The following is a 26,090-nucleotide window of genomic DNA, read 5'->3' on the forward strand; positions in this document are numbered from 1 at the left end:
GTTGGGAAATAGCTTTGCACCGAGACATAATAGGCATATTTTAAGTGTTTTAGTATTTTTGCAATTTTGTGTGTTCCAGGAACTCATTGTAATATTGTGTCATTCAGTGTATTACCAGACATATTATATCAATTTTACATAACAAATTGCCAAATCTCTGGCAAGTTACCTGTCAAGTTTACAGTTTGCATTGGTTTGCATTTGGGGTGACAATAATATTTTGGTTTGCTTGTACAGTAGCCTAGGCCTATATGTTTATAATCATCCACATGTAGGCATATCGATCTCAGACATCAGTCGGGGAGGCTTCGATGCGCATGTAAACTCATGAGATCTACTTTGACCATATTACTGCTGGTCTTTGAGTGTGTTCTTACTCCTGCCAGATCCGAGTAATATTTTGAGGTATTTACGTCTACTCACGCTTTCATGTGACAGACTTGCATGTTTTGGAGTCGTCGATGCCTCGAATGACGGAGCAGTGACGAATGGCAGGCTCCGAGTGTATTCGCCTCTCACGTGAAAGCACAACGGAAGACCACATTCAGCCACAGTTGGCCTTCTGCAGGGTGAAGGACACTCGCTTAGCTGCTGAGGGGAGAGCTGCAGAGAGGGAGCTGCGAGAAGCCGTACGCTACTCGCACTCATCCTGCAGGCTGAACATTTTAGACCCTGCAGGAACATCGACAAGAGCCTCCACCTCGGCTGCGACCTCGGGGGATATTATAGATAGGCTGTCCGCTGGGTTTTATCAGTGGCTGTGTATGCATGTGTTCTGCTCCGAACGGGCGCAAGAACCGCCCCAGATCCGCAGCGAACATTTTTCAGCTCAGCAAACCACTGCAGAGAGACCCGGAACGCCGGGATAGCACCGAGAGCACGCGGAAAGCCCAGCGGGCCGTAGTCGAATGCAGGATGGTAAGTTATGATCTGTCGTTCCCTCGGTAGTGGTAATAGCTATGGAGTCATCGCTGCCTTACTAGTATAACAGCAGACACATTGTAACCTATATATTTCCCCCATGAAAATCACGTGTTCTATTAAACCACAAAGACAAATTAAAATGCGCAGAGACACATTTCTTACCAAGCTACATTTTTCTGCCAACTAAGTCGTAAATGTGAGTCCAGGTACCATAGAGCGATCTATATAAGACTGTCCTTGGTGTCTTAGCGCTTTAAGGTGTGATAAACAAAATGTTTGTTGCACTCAAGGGCATGCCACAAGGAGAGATGGTGTAATATTACACCAATGTGCCTCAATTAGGAAGCCTATATATAGTCTATAGGAATAGGCTATATTATGTAGCGCAATATTGTTATTATTCAAGTGTAGGCTATATCATGATTAGTGAGGTGCAATTGGCTATGTGGCCTATACGGGTCGGGTGGCAGTCATAACATTGATCTACTGCGTGTCCACTTGCGCATGCAATAATTTTGTCGCTCCAATCTCCCTTGAAAATGTATGGTGCTATGCGTTGACTTGCTGAAATAGGTTATTTGTCCATTTTGCTTCTCAGACAGTTCAAGATTTCAACACTCTCGTGGCGCTGTACCGAGAACAGGTCATCACTATTGGGGAGATTTCGGCCGATTGTCCCTCTTTACGGGCAGTGCTGCACCGCACCAGGACCAAAGGATGTACCATGGCCCAAGCTGCCCATCAGAACCTCACCGTGATATCTGGATCTGGGTAAGGAATCTACGATATACGGATACAATTTCATTAACATTATATGTTGACTTCTTCAATTGTCACTGGAACTGTCCATGGTGCTAGTGTATGTCATTTTAAGGCGCGCTATTCGAGATAACAGCTTGCTACATGGTATGAAAGTCCCGCCTACTTCCTGGATCATCTCCCACAGTTTAGAATGGCCTTCAATACCCTTATTATATAATCAAATCCATTATAACGCGTCATTTAAGATATTATGTAAAATTATATATTCGTATTCGTGTATTAATTTACTTTTACCCAATGCCTTTGAAGGTTTTCGATAAGGAAAAATATTTTTGGGGTGATTTCTGGTACATCATAAAAATCAGCCACAGTTCAACAGTTAATTACCCGATTAAGTACAACACCATTGGAAATTAATGTTGACATTTCCATGTATAGGAATATAAATTTAACTTTCAACATTATTTTCCAATGGTATTGTAGGCTACTTAATCAGGAAATAAAAAAATCGTACTATGATTTATTCATTTTGATGATATATGAGAAATCTAATTTAAGATCTATGTAAAATTATTGTATTCGTGGATTAATTTACTTCTGATCAGTAGCGGTGCGTGTGTAAAATCACTGAGGAAGCTCCCAAAAAAGCCATAGTACAACCTGTATGTGTTGTGATAATTGCGTTGTTTGCTCTGTAACCTGTTAATTCATATGCATTGCGACCGAGATATATAAGAGGCCGAGACAATAAGAATACACAGTGCCAGGATAAATTCACATACACCTTTGTTTTACCACAAAACTGGATGGCAACCTCTGTTACATGACCTACAGCATGGTCAAGCAAATTCATGTTTCCGATATTTTTGAATCACTAAACTATTGATTTAGAACCACAGAGTTACCGCAAGTCATTTCAACGTAAACATTTCAACATCATCAAATCACCTCTGCTTAGTCTAATACAGTGACAACTAAAAGTTACCAAAAACTATTTAGTCCCATCAATGTAAGCTCAATGTGATGTGGCTGTCCATGGTTCTAATTTCTGTGTGTGTGTGAGGTGTGCTCGTGCAAATAATGTTGACTCACCCTACTAACCCAATGCCATCCTACTCTCTTTGATGTTGACAAAACGGTCTATCACTCTGTTATACAGTACACGCTTTTTTGTTGTTGTCCTAGGCTACCTGGCGACATTTCTTGCTCGCTAGCCTAACTTCCATTCATTGGCAAAGTAAGCTAGTTAATATTAGCCTTCTACATCTAGCTACATATTGTACTTCCATCCATTCAGGCCAGGGGCACAACAATGTATGAATTAATGGTTGGATTAGAATCACCATTATAATCACTGGCCAATACTGAGAATTAAGAAAAACCACAAGTCCAAATCCCTATCTCCAACCATGGCTAATTTAGGAAAGGAAAAATTTTAGCTAGCTAGCCACCGGAGCCAGAGGACAACAACACAATGAGATGCAACAATTAAAGTTGTTTCTGTCAATGACATAGGCTCTCAACGCGATTTGATAGGAGTGATGTCAAAATCCAAGCTGGCTTCCCTTGACACTTTTTTTGGTGCGCCAGGACCATTCACAGTTGAGCTCGCTCAATTTAGCTCAATGCTGATTGGCAATTTTTTTATACTTTTTATATCAAGGGAGGCTAAATGCTCACTGGCTTCCCTTGCGTTCCATTCAATGCTGCGGGCGGCAAAAATGTGTTACTCGTTTGGACCAGACAGCGTCAGATAGATGACCTAGACATAGAGAGACAGATGGGAGCTGTTTTTCTCGCTCGGATGCTTTCTCTGGTGAGACACATTCAGCCTCTTTTGAATTGAAGGAAATGTATGAAACAGAGAGATGAAAGATAAATTATTGTTATAATAATTGTATTTCTTGCCAATTTTTTTTTTTTTGGGGGGGGGGGGCCTGACTTCTCTTGGCATTCATGAATATATACCATTGCTTCTGATGCCTTTTTCGATTGCGTTTTATGGAAAATGATGCTGTCGCTTCCTGTTGACAAGATCTATTGATAAATAGCTCCATGCCAAAACAACGTTTTACAGTGTCCAAATCAATAACCAATATGCAGAAACAGTTGATGATATATTGAAAACCTAAACATAGAATGTACTATCTACAAATAGCCTACATGTGCAACAATAGTAATAATATGACCTGTATTTTTTAAACGAGCATCTTATAAATACACATGCACCAAAAACCCTGTTGTTCTGACAAGTGTTAATACATTTCTCATTGATTAAGGGGGTTAGGAATGCACTGTTGAAACTAACTCAAAAACCACATGGAATCTGGAGACATGTTTACATCACTGGTTAGAGGACAACCTGCAGAACACAGTCAGCTACATTTTGGAATGTTGCATTTTGATAGGGGGATCACCAAAACAGTAGTAGTGCGTAGGTAAAATCACCCGGGAAGCAAATTCAGGAAAAGTAGTCATATTGCAACCTGTGTTGTGATAATTGTGTTGTTTGTTCTATAACCTGTTAGTTCATATGCCTTGACACCATGATATGTATAAGCCTGAGGCCGAGACAATAAGAAGACACAGTGGCAGAATTAATTAAACCACACATTCGTTTCATTACAAAACCGGAGAGCAACATCTCTTTGGTGAAGTGCACAAAACATATTGCATATAACAGACAGTTACATAACCTACAGCATCGTCAAGCAATGTAATGTTTCTGAAAATGTCAGACTATTAAAAAAGAAAAGGAGAGCCGCACACTCTAGAAGCTCAGATGCAATAATTTAATTACCTAATACCAACGTTTCGACAGACAAGCTGTCTTTATCAGGGTATAATGACAAACACTTCGGGTCACTAGTTTATATAGTTTCAAAGGGGACCCACAGGTGTCCGTAATCATGGCCGGGTGTGGCTTGATATCATTGGTTAATTTACAGATATAAATAGAACATATAAAAAAACATGAATGGATAGCATACGATCATAGATACAATTTGACTACATGGGCCTACAAACATTTACAATGAATAGCAAAATCACAGTAATCACAAGAATGGCTTCAGATCAAAGTCTACATTGAGACCGAACGGGGCAAGGGTCTTTAAATTAAAGATCCAGGCAGCCTCTCGTTTTAAGAATAAATTGTCAAGGTCATCCCCTGTCCTAGGGAGGGTGATGTGTTCGATGCCGATGTAACTTAGGGACAAAATAGAGTGGTTCGCTTCCAAAAAGTGGGCCGCAACTGGGTACGTCGAGTTTTTGCACCTACAATTCTCTGACATTCATACTTTTAATTCGCGCTTCGTATTACCCACATCATTTTTACCACAAGGACAAGTTATAAGATAAATATCTGCCTCAGTGGAGCACGTGATACCTTTGATTGTTATCTGTTCCCCTGTTAGGGGGTGTTTGAAGGATCTACATTTGTAAGTGTCATTGCATTGAGCACAGCCATTACATTTCTAGTTCCCATCCGGTAAAGGTGCAACTCAACGTTGTGCAGCGGTATTTTGGGGTGGTAATTAAGAGTTGACCAATTGATCTGAGATTCCTGCCCCGCTAGAATACCACCATGGGAGGGTCCGAAAACACATTACCGATACTGTCATCGGATCTTTGAACGTGCCAATGTTTGTGAACGATTCCCTTAATTTGTTCAGAGAACTTTGAATAGTGGGCAGTAAGAACACAATAATGCTTCTTTTTGCGAGACTGTCCTTGAAAGAGATCATGTCTCGATTTGTTTGGGATTTTCTCAATGGCAGTATTAATCTGACCGTTTTACCCCTTCTCCTTGAATTTTCTTTGCGTCTCAGCCATTTTTTGCAAATTCTTTTGATTCGACAGAATTGGCTGTAGGGCAGGGGAAGAGGGTGACAGCAATCAGCCCTCAACAAACTGTTACGATCAGTAGTTTTCCTGTAAAGATCTGTGTATAGAACATTATCCACACAAAAAAATCAGAAGATTAAGGGAAATGATTTGAGGTGTGTCAGATTGCATAGTAAATCTCAGGTGCTCGGAACAAGAGTTAAGAAAAGCATGGAATGCCTGGAGCTGTTTTGCATCACCCCTCCATAGAACAAAAATATCATCAATGTACCGTTTACAAATAATGATGTTAGGCAAGAAAACATTTTTGAGAGGATTGAGAATTGACTGTTTATCCATGTAACCCACATACAAATTAGCATAGTTAGGATCCATAAGGGATCCCATAACAGTACCCTTCGTCTGAAATAAAGAAATACTTTAGAAACCTGAAATAGTTGTGTGTGAGTACTATTTCAGCCAATGTTATAATGCATGGACTGGAAAGTAGTTCAGTAGGTTCACGTTGCAGAAGAAAATTATATATGGCCTCAATACCGCCCTCGTGTTGAATATTAGTGTATAATGACTCAACATCAAAAGTAACTATCGAAATATTCTCATGGAGAGGATCAAGAGATTCAATAATAGAGATCATACTGCTGGTGTCCTTTACAAAGGAGGGGGCTGTAATACGAGCGGTCTAATAAAATAGTCGATAAATGGGCTGTTACTGCATCAATGCCCGCTACAATAGGGGCTGTTACTGCATCAATGCCCGCTACAATAGGGGCTGTTACTGCATCAATGCCCGCTACAATAGGGGCTGTTACTGCATCAATGCCTGCTACAATAGGGGCTGTTACTGCATCAATGCCCGTTACAATAGGGCGCCCTGGAGGTTTTGCTAACATTTTAGTGTAATTTTGGCAAAGTATAGAAAGTGGCAATTTTAGGGTGTTGAATAGCCAAATAGTTACTTTTTTGGTTATCTGACCAGAACTTAAATACCCATCTAGGACAGTAAAGATAGTGTTCTGAAATTGGGAAGAGGGGTCACTTCTGAGTTTTTTGTAATGGGTTGTCAAGCAGTTGTCTATGACACTCATTTACATAAACTGTCCTATCCATGAGTACAACCGACCCACCCTTATCAGCAGGGCGGGTAAGGACTGACGTATCAGATTGTAAATCAAGCAAAGCTTGTTTTTCATCCTTAGGTAAAGTAGAAAAAACATGTTGACTCACCCTACTTGTAGAGAAATGCCAATGCCATCCTCATCTTTCATGTTGCTAAAACGGTCTATGACTCTGTCATACAGTACACGCTTTTATTTTTTGTTGTCCTACACTACCTGGCTTTAATACTTGCTCGCTAGCCTAACTTCCTTTCATTGGCAACAATACACCAGGCCAGCTAGTTAACATTAGCCTTCTACATCTAGCTACATGTTGAACTTCCATCCTCTCAGGCCAGGGGCGCAATGCATGAATTTATGGTTGGATCAGAATCGCCGTTATAATCATTGGCCAGTCCGGAGAATTTAGTTAAACCACAAGTCCAAATCCCTATCTATATCAATAAAATTTTAATCAAATGTATTTATAAAGCCTTTCTTACATCAGCTGATATCTCAAAGTGCTGTAGAGAAACCCAGCCTAAAACCCCAAACAGCAAGCTGTGCAGGTGTAGAAGCACAGTGGCTAGGAAAAACTCCCTAGAAAGGCCAGAACCTAGGAAGAAACCTAGAGAGGAACCAGACTATGAGGGGTGGCCAGTCCTCTTCTGGCTCTGCTGGGTGGAGATTATAACAGAATATGGCCAAGATGTTCAAATGTTCATAGATGACCAGCAGGGTCAAATAATAATAATCACAGTGGTTGTCGAGGGTACAACAGGTCAGCACCTCAGGAGTAAATGGCAGTTGGCTTTTTATAGCCGATCATTCAGAGTATCTTTACCACTCCTGCTGTCTCTAGAGAGTTGAAAACAGCAGGTCTGGGACAGGTAGCACGTCCGGGACAGGTAGCACGTCCGGTGAACAGGTCAGGGTTCCATAGCCGCAGGCAGAACAGTTGAAACTGGATCAGCAGCACAGCCAGGTGCACTGGGGATAGCAAGGAGTCATCAGGCCAGGTAGTCCTGAGGCATGGTCCTGTGAGAGAGAAAGAAAGAAAGAAAGAGAGAAAGAGAGAAAGAGAGAGAGAATTAGAGAGAGCATACTTAAATTCACACAAGACACCGGATAAGACAGGAGAAGTACTCCAGATATAACAGACTGACCCTAGCCCCCCGACACATAAACTACTGCAGCATAAATACTGGAGGCTGAGACAGGAGGGGTGGGGAGACACTGTGGCCCCATCCGACGATACCCCCGGACAGGGCCAAACAGGCAGGATATAACCCCACCCACTTTTCCAAAGCACAGCACCACACACCACTAGAGGGATAACTTCAACCACCAACCTACTATCCTGAGACAAGGCCGAGTATAGCCCACAAAGATCTCCGCCAAGGCACAACCCAAGGAGGGGCGCCAACCCGGACAGGAAGATCACGTCAGTGACTCAAGCCACTCAAGTGACGCTCCCCTCCTAGGGACGGCATGGAAGAGCACCAGTAAGCCAGTGACTCAGCCCCTGTAATAGGGTTAGAGGCAGAGAATCCCAGTGGAGAGAGGGGAACCGGCCAGGCAGAGACAGCAAGGGCGGTTCGTTGCTATAGTGCCTTTCCGTTCACCTTCAAACTCCTGGGCCAGACTACACTCAATCATAGGATGTACTGAAGAGATGAGTCTTCAATAAAGACTTAAAGGTTGAGACAGAGTCTGCGTCTCTCACATGGGTAGGCAGACCATTCCATAAAAATTGAGCTCTATAGGAGAAAGCCCTGCCTCCAGCTGTTTGCTTCGAAATTCTAGGGACAGTAAGGAGGCCTGCGTCTTGTGACCGTAGCGTACGTGTAGGTATGTACGACAGGAGCAAATCAGAAAGATAGATAGGAGCAAGCCCATGTAATGCTTTGTAGGTTAGCAGTAAAACCTTGAAATCAGCCCTTGCCTTCACAGGAAGCCAGTGTAGAGAGGCTAGCACTGGAGTAATATGATCAAATTTTGGGGTTGTAGTCAAGATTCTAGTAGCCGTGTTTAGCACTAACTGAAGTTTATTTAGTGCTTTATCCGGGTAGCCGGAAAGTAGAGCTTTGCAGTCGTCTAACCTAGACGTGACAAAAGCATGGATTAATTTTTCTGCATAATTTTTGGACAGAAAGTTTCTGATTTTTGCAATGTTACGTAGATGGAAAAAAGCTGTCCTTGAAACAGTCTTGATATGTTCGTCAAAGTGAGATCAGGGTGCAGAGTAATGCTGAGGTTCTTCACAATTTTATTTGAGACGACTGTACAACCATTAAGATTAATTGTCAGATTCAACAGAAGATCTCTTTGTTTCTTGGGACCTAGAACAAGCATCTCTGTTTTGTCTGAGTTTAAAAGTAGAACATTTTCAGCCATCCACTTCCTTATGTCTGAAGCACAGGCTTCCAGGGAGGGCAATTTTGGGGCTTCACCATGTTTCATCGAAATGTACACCTGTGTGTCATCCGCATAGCAGTGAAAGTTAACATTATGTTTCCGAATGACATCACCAAGAGGTAAAATATATAGTGAAAACAATAGTGGTCCTAAAACGGAGCCTTTAGGAACACCGAAATGTACAGTTGATTTGTCAGAGGACAAACCATCCACAGAGACAAACTGATATCTTTCCGACAGAGCAGATCAAAACCAGGCCAGAACTTGTCCGTGTAGACCTATCCATGGTTAATTTAGGAAAGGGACGACTTTAGCTATCTAGCTAGCTACCGGTGGACAGTGACATCGAGATGCAACATTTCAAGTTTCTTTCTGTCAATATTGATGTTTGGCTTGGGATTGGTCTATAGCCAAGTCCAAACTGGCTTCCATTGCTACTTTTTTTTGGTGCACCAGGACCGTTCACAGCTGAGTTTACTCAGTTTAGCTCAACACTGATTGGTTAATATATATATTTATTATAATTTAACCAGGCGAGTCAGTTAAGAACAAGTTATTATTTACATTGACAGTCTACCGGGGAACAGTGGGTTAACTTCCTTGTTCAGGGGCAGAACGACATATTTTTACCTTGTCAGCTCAGGGATTCGGTCCAGCAACCTTTTGGTTACTGGCCCGATGCTCTAACCACTAGACCTCAAAGGAGGCCAAATGCTTGATGGCTTCCCTTGCATTCAGTGTTACCAGTGGCAACATTGTCAAATTCTTTCTGACCAGACAGCATCAGATAGAGAAAGCGGGGCGCAGTTTCGTTCGCTCGGATGCTTTCTCCGGTGAGATACATTCAGCCTTTTGCGAATTGAAGGACATTTCTGAAACACAGAGAGATTACAAAATAAATAATAATTATGCTTTGTTTCTTAGTCCATTTTTTGGGGAAACATGGCTTCCCTTGGCATCCATGAGTACACTCCACTGCACCAATACAGAAAGAGAAACACACTGTTTTGTCAATTATCTTGTTGAAATCAATTACTCAAGAGGAGGAAGATGAGGTTGCACGTCCTGTTAAAAAACACTCAGAATCTGGGAATAATGTGTGCATCACTGTTTAGAGGACAATTTGTAGAAGACAGCTAGCTACATTTTGAAGTATTGCATTTTGATTTAAGTGGGTCGCTGACAGGGTAAGTGTAACGCAACACTGAAATCAATAGAACGGGGCAAACTTTTTGGGGTGTAGCTCTGTTTAAAAGAACACAATTCAAAGGCCACACAGAAACTTGGAATAACCTATACATGGTTGGTTAGATGAAAATGTTTAAGGCTTATATCCAATGATGTGTATAAACCCTGGATTGCTTATGCTGTGCATTTGTGGTACGGCCAACCGGCCTCACGCCAGCCCAGGACTTCCACATCTGACTTCTTCACCTACATGATTGTCTGAGACCAGCCACCCGGACAGCAGAGGAGTATTTATGTCTGTAACAAATTCATTCTGATTAGCTGGGCCAGCTCCACGGTGGGTGGGCTTGGCTTCCAAGTGGGTGGGCTTATGCCGCCCAAGCCCACCCATGGCAGCACCCCTGCCCAGTCATGTGAAATCCATAGATTAGGGCCTAATGAATTTATTTCAATTGACTGATTTCTTTATGTGAACTGTAACTCAGTAAAGGCGTTGAAATTGTTTCATGTTGCGTTAGTATTTTTGTTCAGTATATATTTTGGAATGGCAGATGTTGATTTCACGAGGCTGCCTGCCATCACGGAAAAGGGGACAAACTACTTTTTCTGTTGGTTAACTTCAACGAATCATGACCTGCCATAGGATATCAACAGTGACAACGGTTGGCTGCTATTTAAGTCATAGTTTGACTCTCAGATCAGTGTATTGGTGTATGGCCAGTGACTTTAATAGAGAGACCGCCCCAAATGAGGAAGAAAATGCTAGCTGTGTTCTAAGTCCTGCGAGCCCCAGCGCGTATGACAAAGTTAACCGTACAAAACCAAAGATATTCATCTGGTTTAAGCAATTGATTTTGTGTCATCATGTTGACTATAAACTTTTATACTAACATCACCAATCTCAGGTTAATAAGATGTGTAATTCCCCCCCAATTCGATGTGGTCGAAACGTCAGTTTGTGTAATGTAGTAACAAATACAAATGCATCATGGAAAGTAGCGTCATATACATGAATTAGATATGGCAAAATAAATCTATTTAGGGTGATAGTAAATGAATAAAACTCAACAATCACATATATTTCTCACTAGTTTAACCATTTAGAGATTAAAACATGAGCACTCCATAGGGAGTGCAGCAGCACATTCTTTCGACTTCCCGACTTAAATGACCGCCTTTTCATGAATCTTTTGAAGGCCGTTCAAAAACAGCGTGATACTTGATCCAAGAAGCAGGCGGGACTTTCATACCATAGTAACCAACTGTCTTTGCTTTATCAAGAAAAGCTACAGTGACTTTCTCATAGGTAGCCTGAAAATGTGTTTAACACTTTTTTAGTCACTACATGATTCCATTTGTGTTATTTCTTAGTTTTGATGTCTTCACTATTATTCTACAATGTAGATAATAGTAAAAAATTAAGAAAAACCCTTGAATGAGTAGGTGTCTCCAAATGTTTGACTGGTACTGTATATGTATACGCTACCGTTCAAAAGTTTGGGGTCACTTGTTTTTGAAAGAAAAGTACATTTTTTTGGTCCATTAAAATAACATCAACTTGATCAGAAATACAGTGTAGACTTTGTTAATGTTGTAAATGACTATTGTAGCTGGAAATTACTGATTTTTAATGGAATCTCTACGTATGCATACAGGTCCATTATCAGCAACCATCACTCCTGTGATCCAATGGCGCGTTGTGTTAGCTAATTCAAGTTTATCATTTTAAAAGGCTAATTGATCATTAGAAAACCTTTTACAATTATGTTAGCACAGCTGAAAACGGTTGTGCTGATTAAAGAAGCAATAAAACTGGCCTTCTTTAGACTAGTTGAATATCTGGAGCATCAACATTTGTGGGTTCGATTACAGTGAAGATGCGACTCCGGGATGCTGGCCTTCAAGGCAGAGTTCCTCTGTCCAGTATCTATGTTCTTTTGCCCATCTTAATCTTTTCTTTTTATTGTTGTAGAAGGCCAGCATCCCGGAGTCGCCTCTTCACTGTTGATGTTGAGACTGGTGTTTTGGGGGTACTATTTAATGAAGCTGCCAGTTGAGGACTTGTGAGGCGTCTGTTTCTCAAACTAGACACTAATGTACTTGTCCTCTTGCTCAGTTGTGCACCAGCGCCTCCCACTCCTCTTTCTGTTCTGGTTAGAGACAGTTTGCGCTGTTCTTTGAAGGGAGTAGTACCCAGTGCTGTACCAGATCTTCAGTTTCTTGGCAATTTCTCGCATGGAATAGCCTTCATTTCGCAGAACAAGAATAGACTGACAAGTTTCAGAAGAAAGTTCTTTGTTTCTGGCCATTTTGAGCCTGTAATCGAACCCACAAATGTTGATGCTCCAGATACTCAACTAGTCTAAAGAAGGCTAGTTTTATTTCTTCTTTAATCAGAACAACAGTTTTCAGCTGTGCTAACATAATTGCAAAGGGGTTTTCTAATGATCAATTAGCCTTTTAAAATGATAAACTTGGATTAGCTAACACAACGTGCCATTGGAACACAGGAGTGAAGGTTGCTGATAATGGGCCTTTGTATGCCTATGTAGATATTCCATAAAAAATCCACAGTTTCCAGCTACAATAGTCATTTACAACATTAACAATGTCTAAACTGTATTTCTGATCAATTTGATGTTATTTTAATGGGAAAATATATATATATATTTCAGTAACAAGGACATTTCTAAGTGACCCCATGAATTTCTTTCATTCTTAATGCATTTGAACTAATCAGTTGTGTTGTGACAAGTTAGGGGTGGTATACAGAAGACCTATTTGTTAAAAATGACCAAGTGCAAATTATGTCAAGAACAGCTCAAATGAGCAAAGAGAAATTACTTTAAGACATAAAGGTCAGTCAGTATGGAAAATGTTAATATCTTTGAGTGCAGTAACCAAAACCGTCAAGTGCTATGATGAAACTAGCTCTCATGAGGACCGCCACAGGAAAGGAAGATCCAGAGTAACCTCTGCTGCAGAGGATAAGTTCCTTAGAGTTAACTGCACTTCAGATTGCAGCCCAAATAAACATTCAAGTAACATACACATCTCAACATCCTGTTCAGAGGAGACTGTGTGAATCAGGCCTTCATGGTCGAATTGCTGCAAAGAAACCACTTCTAAAGGACACCAATAAGAAGAAGAGAGTTGCTTGGGCCAAGACCGGTGGAAATCTGTCCTTTGGTCTGATGAGTCTAAATTTGAGATTTTTGGTTCCAGCCGCTGTGTCTTTGTGAGACGCAGAGTAGGTGAACAGATGATCTCCTCATGTATGGTTCCCACCATGAAGCTTGGAGGAGGAGGTTTAATGATGTGGGGGTGCATTGCTGTTGAAGGCACACTTAACCACCATGGCTACCACAAAATTTTGCAGCGATAAGCCATCCTGTTTGGTTTGCACTTAGAGGGATTATAATTTGTTTTTCAACAGGACAAGACCCAAAACACACCACCAGGCTGTTTAAGGGCTATTTGACCAAGGAGAGTGATGGAGTAATGCATCAGATGACCTGGCCTCCACAATCACCCAACCTCAACCTAATTGAGATGGTTTGGGATGAGTTGGACCGCAGAGTGAAGGAAAAGCAGCCAACAAGTGCTCAGCATATGTGGGAACTCCGTCAAGACTGTTGGAAAAGCATTCCTCATGAAGCTGGTTGAGAGAATGCCAAGAGTGTGCAAAACTGTCATCAAGGCAACGGGAGGCTACTTTGAAGAATATAAGATATATTTTGATTTGTTTAACACTTATTTGGTTACTACATGATACCATATGTCTTATTTTATAGTTTTTATGTCTTCACTATTATTCTACAATGTAGAAAATAGTAATAATATGATGTATGTGTGTCCAAACTATTGACTGGTAGTGTGTGTGTGTGTATATATATATATATATATATATATATATATATATATATATATATATATATATATATATATATATATATATATATATATATAGTATTTATTTTCTAAAAACTTTGGTGGCACAAAATAATTCACTCGCGGGCTGGTTTTGGCCGTCAGCCACCTATTTCCGGCCCCTGCTTTAAAGCCAGGGGGACTCAAGAAGGGCCAAGGATAGGAGCCAGTGATCAGATTTGAAACTGTCCATTCTCCAACTGTGTATATGTGCTTTAGGCCAGAGGATGGGGAGATCCACCCAGAGATCTGCCGGCTCTTCATTCAGCTGCAGTGCTGCCTGGAGATGTTCATCACGGAGATGCTCAAGTCCATGTGTCTACTGGGAGTGCTGCAGCTCCACAGGAAAGGTGCTATACCAATCTCAACCAGCAGAGGGCAGGGTAGTCCAGAGTAAAACGTTCAGTGTCATTAAAAGATAAAGTGCAGTGTATCTTCTCAAAATGATAAAAGATGTAGCTACTGTAGTATGGCACACATGAAGACATCAAAGCCAAATTCCATAGTTTTCTTATATCTCAGACAAAGCATTGGAACATTTAGACATGCAGTTCAGACATTCACAAGCTATTCACAGGTTACCCAGTGTTATATGTTGATCATATGTAAATCCCTCTCACAGGAAAAGATTCATACCCAGAGCCCAGGTTGGACTTCAAGATGGATGAGAGCTCTGATGTGCCCATTCTGGAGCACTCCTCCTCACCTGTAGACTACCAACATGAGTCCTGGCTGGTGTGCACCGATATTGAAAACATAGAGAGGTAGAGTATAATGCAAAATGCTAATACACTCATGGTCTCTCATAGTGAGAATGCCCAGGTCACATGAGTATAGGCCATACATAAAGAGGATTATCAACAGACTGTACATCATAGTCAACATGATATCATTGATGAGCTTTAGTCTGTGATGCTTTTGCAAAAAGATGTGCGGTATTGATGCATAATGCATTCAATGTGAAAAAAAACAGTTGGTGATAAAGCTGCAATGGTGAAATTGGTGAAAGACTCAGACACAGATAGACGCAGGCAGGCAGACTCTAATCTCAACCCTAAACCTAACCCTCACCCTAATCCTAGCTTCATGTCCACATCCCGGCTCAACCTTAGCCATAATACTAACCTTAATCCTTGCTTTGTCTCTACATCTTTGCTCAACTCTAGCCACAGGATTATGGTTAGGGTTGAGGTGGGATTTAGGGTTGAGCTGGAATGTGAACATGAAGTTAGGATTATGTTTTAGAGGTCTTCCAGAACAGACCAGCTACGTGTATAAACAGACCAGCTACGACCTTCGTAAGGTCATCAAATAGCCAAAACGAGAGTACAGGGACAAAGTGGAGTCACAATTCAACGGCTCAGGCCACGAGACGTATGTGGCATGGCCTCCAGACAATCACGGATTATAAAGGGAAAGCCAACCGTGTCGCAGACCCAGACGCCTCGCTCCCGGACGAGCTAAACACGTTCTTCACCCGCTTTGAGGAAAATAACATCAAGCAGCAGACATGGGGCCCCAACGCTCACAAGGACTGTGTGGTCTCGTTCTCCCGCTCAGACGGTATCCCTAGCCGCGTCCTCAGAGTATATGCAGACCAGCTGGCTGGAGTGTTTACGGATATATTCAATCTCTCCCTATCTCAGTCTGTTGTACCCACTTGCTTCAAGATGTCCACCATTGTTCCTGTACCCAAGAAAGCAAAGGTAACGGAACTAAATTACTATCGCCCTGTAGCACTTACTTCTGTCATCATGAATTGCTTTGAGAGGCTAGTTAAGGATTATATCACCTCCACCTTAACCGACATCTTAGACCCACTACAATTCACTTATTGCCCCAACAGATCCACGGATGACGCCATTACACTGCACACTGCCCTATCCCACCTGGACCAGAGAAATACCTATGTAAGAATGCTGTTCATCGACTACAGCTCAGCATTCAACACCATAGTACCCTCAAAGCTCATCACTAAGCTAAGGACCCAGGGACTAAACACCTCCCTCTGCAACTGTAACAGTTGTAACTTTAAACCGTCCCCTCGCCCCAACACGGGCGCGAACCAGGGACCTTCTGCACACATCAACAACGGTCGCCCACGAAGCATCGTTACCCATCGCTCCACAAAGGCCACGGCCCTTGCAGAGCAAGGGGTAACACTACTTAAGTCTCAGAGCAAGTGACGTAACTGATTGAAATGCTACTAGCGCGTACCCGCTAACTAGCTAGCCATTTCACATCCGTTACACTCACCCCCCTTTCAACCTCCTCCTTTTTCCGCAGCAACCAGTGATCCGGGTCAACAGCATCAATGTAACAGTATAACTTTACACCGTCCCCTCGCCCCGACACGGGCGCGAACCTGGGACCCTCTGCACACATCAACAACGGTCGCCCACGAAGCACGGTCGTTACCCATCGCCCCACAAAGGCCGCGGCCCTTGCAGAGCAAGGGGCAACACTACTTAAGTCTCAGAGCAAGTGACGTAACTGATTGAAATGCTACTAGCGCGTACCCGCTAACTAGCTAGCCATTTCACATCCGTTACACAACTGGATCCTGGACTTCCTGACGGGCCACCCCCAGTTGGTAAGGGTAGGTAACAACACATCTGCCATGCTGATCCTCAACACATAGGCCCCCAGGGGTGTGTGCTCAGTCCCCTCCTGTACTCCCTGTTCACCCATGACTGCACGGCCAAGCATGACTCCAACACCATCATTAAGTTTGCTGATGACACAACAGTGGTAGGCCTGATCACAGACAATGATGAGACAGCCTATAGGGAGGTCAGAGACCTGGCAGTGTGGTGCCAGGACAACAACCTCTCCCTCAATGTGATCAAGACTAAGGAGATGATTGTGGACTACAGGAAAAGGAGGACTGAGTACACCCCCATTCTCATCGAGGGGGCTGTAGTGGAGCAGAATGAGAACTTAAAGTCCCTTGGTGTCCACATCACCAACAAACTATCATGGTCCAAACACACCAAGACAGTTGTGAAGAGGGCACAACAACACCTATTCCCCCTCAGGAGACTGAAAAGATTTGGCATGGTTCCTCACAGATCCTCAAAAAGGTCTACAGCTGCACCATAGAGAACATCCTGACTGGTTGCATCACCGTCTGGTATAGCAACTGCTCGGCCTCCAACCGCACCGCAAATGCGTACGGCCCAGTACATCACTGGGGCCAAGCTTCCTGCCTAGTCATAGACTGTTGTCTCTGCTACCACACAGCAAACGGTACCGGAGCGCCCTAGGTCCAAAAGGCTTCTTAACAGCTTCTACCCCCAAGCCGCAAGACTCCTGAACAGCTAATCAAATGTCTACCTGGACTATTTGCATTGTCCACCCCCTCTACCTATATGTACAGATTACCTCAATTACCTTGACTAACCTGTGCCCCCGGACATTGACTCTGTACCGGTACCCCCTGTATATAGCCTCGCTACTGTTATTTTATTGTTGCCCCTTAATTACTTGTTATTTTTATTTTTTTCTTATTTCTTTTTTTGTTTTTCTTTTTGTATTTGATTTTTTCATCAGATTATTTTATTAAACACATTTTTTTTTCTTAAAACAAAATTGTTGATTAAGGGCTTGTAAGTAAGAGTTTCACTGTAAGGTCTACACATTTTGTATTCTGCGACAAATACAATTTGATTTGATTTTGAATATCATCAAGGACCTCAGCCCCCTGAGCCACGGCCTGTTCACCCCGCTACCATCTAGAAGGCAGAGACAGTACAGGCGCATCAAAGATGGGAGAGAGAGACTGAAAAACAGCTTCTATCTCCAGGCCATCAGACTGTTAAACAGTCACCACTAGCCGGCCTCCGCCCTGTACCCTGCCCTGAACCTTAGTCACTGTTCTAGCCGGCTACCACCAGGTACTCTACCCTGAACCTTAGAGACTACTGGCCTATAGAGTCATTGAACACTGGTGACTTTAATAATGTTTATTGACAGGTAGCTTGGCAGTTAAGAGTGTTGTGCCAGTAACCGAATGGTTGCTGATTCGAATCCCCGAGCCGACTGTCGATGTGCCCTTGGAGTTTCTCCCATTCTTCTCTGCAGATCCTGCCATGCTCTGTCAGGTTGGATGGGGAGCGTCGCTGCACATCTATTTTCAGGTCTCTCCAGAGATATTCAATCGGGTTCAAGTCAGGGCTCTGGCTGGGCCACTCAAGGACATTCAGAGACTTGTCCCGAAGCCCCTCCTGCGTTGTCTTGGCTGTACTGTATGCTTAGGGTCAATGTCCTGTTGGAAGGTGAAGCTTTGCCCCAATCTGCGGTCCTGAGCGCTCTGGAGCAGGTTTTCATCAAGGCGCTCTCTGTACTTTGCTCTGTTCATCTTTCCCTCGATCCTGACTAGTCTCCCCGTCGCTTCCTCTGAAAAACATCCCCACAGCATGATGCTGCCACCACAATGCATCACCATAGGAATGGTACCAGGTTTCTCATGGTCTGAGTCCTTGATTAAATAGATTGTTTTGCTCACCCATCTAAAGGCTTCCTTCTTTACAATCTGTCATTTAAGTTAGTATTGTGGAGTAATCCATCCTCAGTTTTCTCATATCACAACCATGAGAGAACTCTTTAACTCCACAACTCTTTAAACTCTTTAACTCCCTGAGCAGTTTCCTTCCCCTCCGGCAACTGAGAAAGGAAGGACGCCTCTATCTTTGCACTGACTGGGTGTATTGATACACCATCCAAAGCCTTATTTAATAACTTCACCATGCTCAAAGGGATATTCAGTGTAAGCTTCTTTTTTTTTTTTCACCAATCGGTGCCCTTCTTTGCGAGGTGTTGAAGAACCTCCCTGGTCTTTGTGGTTAAATCTTTGCTTAAAATTCACTACTCGATTGCGGGACCTTACAATTATCTGTATGTGTGGGGTACAGTATGGGGTAATCATTCAAAAATCATGTTAACTACTATTATTGAACACGGAATGAGTCCATGTAACCTATTACGCGATTTGTTAAGCACATTTTTACTCCTGAACGTATTTAGGCTTGCCATAACAAAGGAGTTGAATAATTATTGACTAAAGAAATGTCAGCTTTTAGTTTGTTATAAATTTAAAAAAATGTTCTACAAACTAAATTTCATTTTGACATTATGGGGTATTGTGTGTAGATCAGTGGTAAAAACATCTCATTTGAATCCATGTTAAACACAGGCTGTAACAACAAATGTGGGAAAAGTAAAGGGGTGGGAATACTTTCTGAAAACACTGTAACTATTTGCATTGAATGCAATGTATTGACTTATACTTGTTTTTTCAAAAGCATCACAGAATAATGTATGTCAGTTGACACCAGGCTGGTTACAGTAGAAGTTCATGTGTTTCAGTTTGTGTGTGCTTCCCCTGTGACCATTTAGAGGTGGTAGGGGAGACTGGGGTAAGTTGAGCCATTTTTACATTAAGCATCAAACAGTCTCCATGAAATGATGACCTCTTCCTAAATATTTGGTCAAGTAATACATTTTGTGTATTGTTTCCTACAAACAAGGGTGGCTCAACTTACCCCATTAGCTCAACTTACCCCATTAGCTCAACATACCCAACTCTCCCCTAAATGGATTTAACCATGATTCACCCTGTCTCCCTAGGGACATGCGAGAGATGAGAAACCTACTAAGCAAACTCAGGGAGACCATGCCGTTACCACTGAAAAACCAAGGTAATTTGTACGGTATGAGTATCACGACTCAGGATAAGACCCAGATGCAGACACAGGAGGCGGATAGTACGATTCTCTGAATATTTATTATAACAAAAGGGACAGGCAAAAGCCAGGTCGAGGGCAGGCAGTGGTTCGTAAAGCAGGTCCGAGTCAGGCAGGTACAGGACGGCAGGCAGGTACAGGACGGCAGGCAGGCTCAGGGTCAGGACAGGCAGAAACGTCAGAACCGGGAAGACTAGAAAACAAAAACTTGAGAACAGGAAAAACGGGAAACATGCTGGTACGACCTAACAAGACGAGACGAACTGGCAACAGACAAACAGAAAATGCAGATATAAATACGTAGCGGATAATGGGGGAAATGGGAGACACCTGGTGATGGGTAGAGACAACCACAAGGCCGGTGAAACAGATCAGGGTGTGACAATGAGTGGATTAAATCATAAAAAATACACCAGATTGAAGGCACTGCACTGCACTGTACTCAGGTTTCCCTGTCTGTGTTCTGTCTAGATGACAGCAGTCTGCTGAATCTCACTCCATACCCGCTGGTCAGGCAGAGGAAGAGGCGCTTCTCTGGGTTCTGCTGCCTGGTGTCCAGCTGAGTGCCTGATAGGGCCTGCAGGCAGCAGCAAGGGGAACACACCAACCCAACACCTTACATGTTTTCCAACTTATTACTGCCATTTAGGAAAGGATCTTTGTTTTATCTTAAGCTGATCAGTCACTTGACTTTTGAATATGATTCGCTGTAGAAAAAGCTATTGAAAGGATAATGATGTTATTTTGCTATTATGTTATTCAAGCCAGCTCCCTTTGTAGAAAAGGAGAACCTTTATAGGTCTATAGGCGAGCCCTAACAGATGTGCCAAGCTGATGACATAAGAGATTCAGTATGTTGGTAGACGGCTTCGCCTAAACTTTGCCTTCAGACATCTTCCTCAGAATGTCATTATATTTATTTCACTGTGCAATGCTTCTTTTGCAGTCTTCCATGAAAAGGAAACCGGTCTCCAACGTACATTTTCCATCAGAAGGGCTTTGCAATGTTACTTATAAAAGCCATTTGTCATTGAATGTAAATCAAATATATAAACAATGGTCAAAATTCTGTTTTGTATGAAACTTTCTTTGAATCATTTTTATTTAGATCTGAAGATTGGATGTCTACTGTAAATCGTTTGCATCTATTTATTTTGTATGTCTTGGCAGAGAGAGTACAGCATGAATATTGCTCAAAGTACTGTTGTAGATTTGTAGTGTATAGATGTTGCGCTATAGATTATTCTATGAATGATAGTATGTATAGGCCATTTTATAATGTGAATAAACTTTTTGTATAGAAATAATAGTTTTTGTCTGGTTTATACAGTGGCTCTGATCTGTAGTGTCTTGATGTTTGGATTCAGAGCCAATACGTGATGTTCACTGAGAGGATACACCCATTTAAAAAAAATACTGTAGTATACTATGGTATACAGTGTCTTCAGAAAGTATTCACACCCCTTGACAGCCTGAATTTAAAATTGATTCAATTGAGATTTTATGTCACTGGCCTAGACACAATACCCCATAATGTCAAAGTGGAATCTTGTGAACATTGTTGACAAAAAAATGACAAATCGATTTTTATCCCACTTTGTAACACAACAAAATGTGGAAAAAGTCAAGGGGAGTGAATACTTTCTGAAGGTATTATTTACTGTAGCATTTTTGCGAACTTTACTGTAGTATTCAATATAGTGTTTTTGTGGACTAAAGTCCACTAAAACACGACAGTGAATACTGTCGTGTTTACTGTAGTTTACTGTAGTATATTGTAGTATTTATAAATACTGTTGTAAAAGAAAACTGTAGTATATACTCTAATTCATGTACTATTTTTGCAGATAGTAGTATACTGTTGTATTTGGGTCTTTCTATAAATAAAGTGGCCAATGTGTAACATCAGGGTAAACATTTCAAAATGGTTTGATATACTGTATGTATATTTAAATATGATTTTCTTGCAGCTTCACATCTGTAGTTACAGGAAAAAGAGTCTAGGTAGGCACAATGAGACCATAACTCCTAGCAACTGCACAACATTGTTGTCATTCAAAACAATGGGTTCTGTCAACAAAAACGTTGACAATAATAATAATAACAAAATCATTAAAATTAGCAAACTCTTCAAGCAGTGTGTGTGTGAGTGAGTGAGTCTGTCTTTCCTTCATTCCTTTGTCCTCTAGAATGTCAGAGGGGAGCGACCTCTGACCTTCTCATCCAATGAATTTTGAGAAGGAGACGAGGAGAGAGGAAGCAACAAATCAAGGAAATTCAATTGAGATTCTCCCAAGGACAGAGGAAGCAAGTATTTGACAGCTATAGTATTAAACATGTTTGACAGTGCCAGGCTGACTGACTGAGCTACCATAATACCCATGGCCTGTCGAGAAACAACCCGTAGTCCCTACTGCCCAGTCTAGACACTTGCGGAGATCTGAGAGAGATTGATGGGTGGTGACATGGTGAGAGCTCCACCTTACCCTCTGATAGGCTTGATGGAATTTTGGTGGTATTGCTTACACCTGTCCAATTCTCTCAGATCTCCACAAGTGTCTAGGGAAAGGGGCTTTGGTTTTATATCATTTTTAGATTTCTATTCAACAAGGAATAAACAGGTCGTTTTCACGTTCCCGATTGCTCCGTTTTAACTCGGACAAATTCGATCGAAATGTACACGAACCGTAATCTTACCTCAGGATTCTTGACTTAACATGATGTATGCTAATTATCTTGACCACCTAATTATCTTGACCACCGTAACAACATCGACTCCAAAATGTTCTGTCAATCTTCGAGATCAACATTCATTCCCACACTTTGGCTGTTGTTAAATTGTGTGCGGTATCACACAAGCTCTTTATCCTTTAGTGCAGGGGTGTCAAACTCATTCCACGGAGGGCCTTGTGTCTGCAGGTTTTTGGTCTTTCCTTTCAATAAAGCCCTAGACAACCAGGTGTGGGGAGTTCCTAACTAATTAGTGATGTTAATTCATCAATCAAGTACAAGGGTGGAGCGAAAACCCGCAGACACTCGGCCCTCCGTGGAATGAGTTTGACACCTGTGCTTTAGTGAATCAGCTGATGTTGAGAGAAAATGTCCCCATGTAGCTGAACAGCTAGACATCAAACGCGCATCAAACAACTATTATGCAGTAATTATTGAAGAACCCCTTTTATTAAAGACGGTATTGATTTTTGTTTTATTAATCATGTTAAAGCTCCTCTTTATGTTAGAAGCATTGGATTTTGCAATCACATGCAGTGCATTATTTTGGATATGTGTGCCCATAAAAACTGTTTTCCCACCGTAACATAGGGAAATACAAAATGTTACGAGGTAACAAGTACACTTCCGAGATCTCTTGACAAAAAAAGAATCTGACAACAATATCCAGAAATTTCATAGGATCAAGTTCAATGTGTAATTCATTTGTTAAATGCTTAGTATATGATATAACAACAAACAACAGTATCATAAATGTAAGGAAAGACAGGTAGTGTTTTATGTCACATGTTTTTGTAACGTCAGGAGAATGATGGGTGTAGAGTCAGGCGCAGAGAGCAGAAGTTAACGTGAAAAAACGCTTTAATGTCCACAGATAACAGAAACAGGTACAAAAATGGGTGAAGCCAAAACACAGGCGCAAACACAACCCAAAGACCACTGTTACAAAAACCGGACATCGAAAACCCAAAATCAACAATACACCTCCTACGTACAATAACAACAAGCCCGCACAAACACAAGCGGCTAAACAAACTTAAATAGTACCCACCCCAAAAACCCAACAAGGAACAGGTTAAACCAATTAGACAAAAACAAACGTTAAGGAAAAAGGGATCGGTGGCAGCTAGTAGACGCGACGACGACCGCCGAGCGCCACCCGAACAGGAAGGGGAGCCACCTTCGGTGATATTCGTGACATTTTTTGCCAAATCTGTGAAGACTCCAAGCATGAGAAAGGATTTAAACATAGGTTTGGATTCAAAGCATAAATTATATTGAATGTACTGTTGAAGTCGGAAGTTTACATACACAGCCAAATCCATTAAAACTCAGTTTTACAATATTCCTTACATTTAATCCTAGTAAAAATTCCCTGTCTTAGGTCAGTTAGGATCACCACTTTATTTTAAGAATGTGAAATGTCAGAATAATAGTAGAGAGAATGATTTATTTGAGCTTTTATTTCTTTCATCACATTCCCAATGGGTCAGAAGTTTACATACACTCAATTAGAAAGAGAAAGTTCCAAGATGGCTTAGCAGTTCAGACGTCATTTTTGTCCTCGTACTGTCTTGTCCTGTATATATATATTTACACCTTCTTCGCATATCTTTTATATTTTTTTATTATCCAAGAACTCAACTACAAAAGCTTTCCTGCAACCCGCCTCACCAATTACAACAAAAAAGTATCATTTACCTCAAATCTGAAAATCCACAGTGAAGCTAACCAGGGGCTAATCAGAAGTTAGCCAGAAAGCTAACCAGAAGTTAGCCGAAAGCTAGCCGAAAGCTAATTTGAAGCTGCCCAGAAGTTAGCCGGCTTGCTGGCTAGCGTTGGTGTTTCAGCTGCCCACGTTTTGTGGTCATCAGCTATTCCTTTAGCTCGATAATCTACCGGCACTTTTGTGCAACGCGACTCGGACCGGAGCATACCGGGCCTTTTTTTTCTCTCAGTTTCCCCGGATTTCAGCCGCAGGCTCTGGACATTTGCACCTTGATTTCGCAGCTAGCTAGCTGCAAACCGTGTGACTATTGGCTTACGTCGATCCCGGAGCAAACTTAAATTATTCCGGAGCTAGCCAGCTGAGGAGTTCCATCAGCCATTCCTGGGCTACAGTCACCTATCCGGACCCGGGTTTTTTTTGCTGCAGATACGGAGCCCCACCGGGCCTTCACGATTGACTGCCGACGTTATCTGCCCGAGGGAGTTATCCAACTGGCACCTCCGTCGCGACGTTACCTGAACGCTCACCTGGGGCCCGCTAATCGTTAGCTGTCTTATCGGCTGCTATCTTAATAAGTATTTCGGACAATTTTTTTTACATTTTTTTTTCTTGGGTCACTATATCTATTTTGCCAATTGGATTGATCCCCTCTACAATCAATCAATCAATCAATCAATTTTATTTTATATAGCCCTTCGTACATCAGATAATATCTCGAAGTGCTGTACAGAAACCCAGCCTAAAACCCCAAACAGCTAGAATGCAGGTGTAGAAGCACGTGTACAAGACACGGAACCCCACTAATCTACCGACGGAAACGCACGAGGTGTCTAAAAATAGACCTCCATCCTATGCTATCTTGCTACCGATAGCCATCTACCCGGCCAGCTGTCTGGATCACCGTGACCCCAACCAACCTCTACTCACTGGACCCTTATTGATCACTCGATTAAGCATGCCTCTCCTTAATGTAAATATGCCTTGTCCACTGCTGTTCTGGTTAGTGTTTATTGGCTTATTTCACTGTAGGGCCTCTAGCCCTGCTCACTATACCATATCCAACCTTTCATTTCCACCACCCACATATGCGATGACATCACCTGGTTTCAATGATGTTTCTAGAGACAATATCTCTCTCATCATCACTCAATACCTAGGTTTACCTCCACTGTATTCACATCCTACCATACCTTTGTCTGTACATTATTCCTTGAAGCTATTTTATCGCCCCCAGAAACGTCCTTTTACTCTCTGTTCTAGATGCTCTAGACGACCAATTCTCATAGCTTTTAGCCGTACCCTTATACTACTCCTCCTCTGTTCCTCTGGTGATGTAGAGGTGAATCCAGGCCCTGCAGTACCTAGCTCCACTCCTATTCCCCAGGCGCTCTCTTTTGATGACTTCTGTAACCGTAATAGCCTTGGTTTCATGCATGTTAACATTAGAAGCCTCCTCCCTAAGTTTGTTTTGTTCACTGCTTTAGCTCACTCTGCCAACCCGGATGTTTTAGCCGTGTCTGAATCCTGGCTTAGAAAGACCACCAAAAATTCTGACATTTTCATCCCCAACTACAAGATTTTCAGACAAGATAGAACGGCCAAAGGGGGCGGTGTTGCAATCTACTGCAAAGATTGCCTGCAGAGTTCTGTTTTACTATCCAGGTCTGTTCCCAAACAATTTGAACTTCTACTTTTAAAAATCCACCTCTCTAAAAACAAGTC

At 42.0% G+C, this 26,090-nt stretch overlaps 1 protein-coding gene across 1 annotated transcript; it reads left to right on the plus strand.

Annotated features, from left to right (window-relative positions):
- Positions 1-107: 107 nt before the first annotated feature.
- LOC129863893 (regulator of G-protein signaling 7-binding protein B-like) lies at positions 108-22,043 on the plus strand. Its single transcript, XM_055936285.1, has 6 exons — positions 108-918; positions 1,523-1,695; positions 14,385-14,515; positions 14,788-14,929; positions 19,794-19,864; positions 20,381-22,043. Exons 1-6 carry the CDS (start codon positions 769-771, stop codon positions 20,470-20,472), a joined length of 759 nt encoding a protein of 252 aa, XP_055792260.1. The 5' UTR covers positions 108-768; the 3' UTR covers positions 20,473-22,043.
- The last annotated feature ends 4,047 nt before the right edge of the window (positions 22,044-26,090 follow it).

The sequence above is a fragment of the Salvelinus fontinalis genome, chromosome 10 (assembly GCF_029448725.1).
Source record: "Salvelinus fontinalis isolate EN_2023a chromosome 10, ASM2944872v1, whole genome shotgun sequence".
NCBI classification, from domain to species: Eukaryota; Metazoa; Chordata; class Actinopteri; order Salmoniformes; family Salmonidae; genus Salvelinus; species Salvelinus fontinalis.

Coding starts and splice junctions, on each gene's coding strand:
- LOC129863893 (XM_055936285.1), top strand. CDS start 769: ATGTGTTCTGCTCCGAACGGGCGCAAGAACCGCCCCAGATCCGCAGCG. Junction 1,696..14,384: donor ACCGTGATATCTGGATCTGG/GTAAGGAATCTA, acceptor TATGTGCTTTAG/GCCAGAGGATGGGGAGATCC. Junction 14,516..14,787: donor GCTGCAGCTCCACAGGAAAG/GTGCTATACCAA, acceptor TCCCTCTCACAG/GAAAAGATTCATACCCAGAG.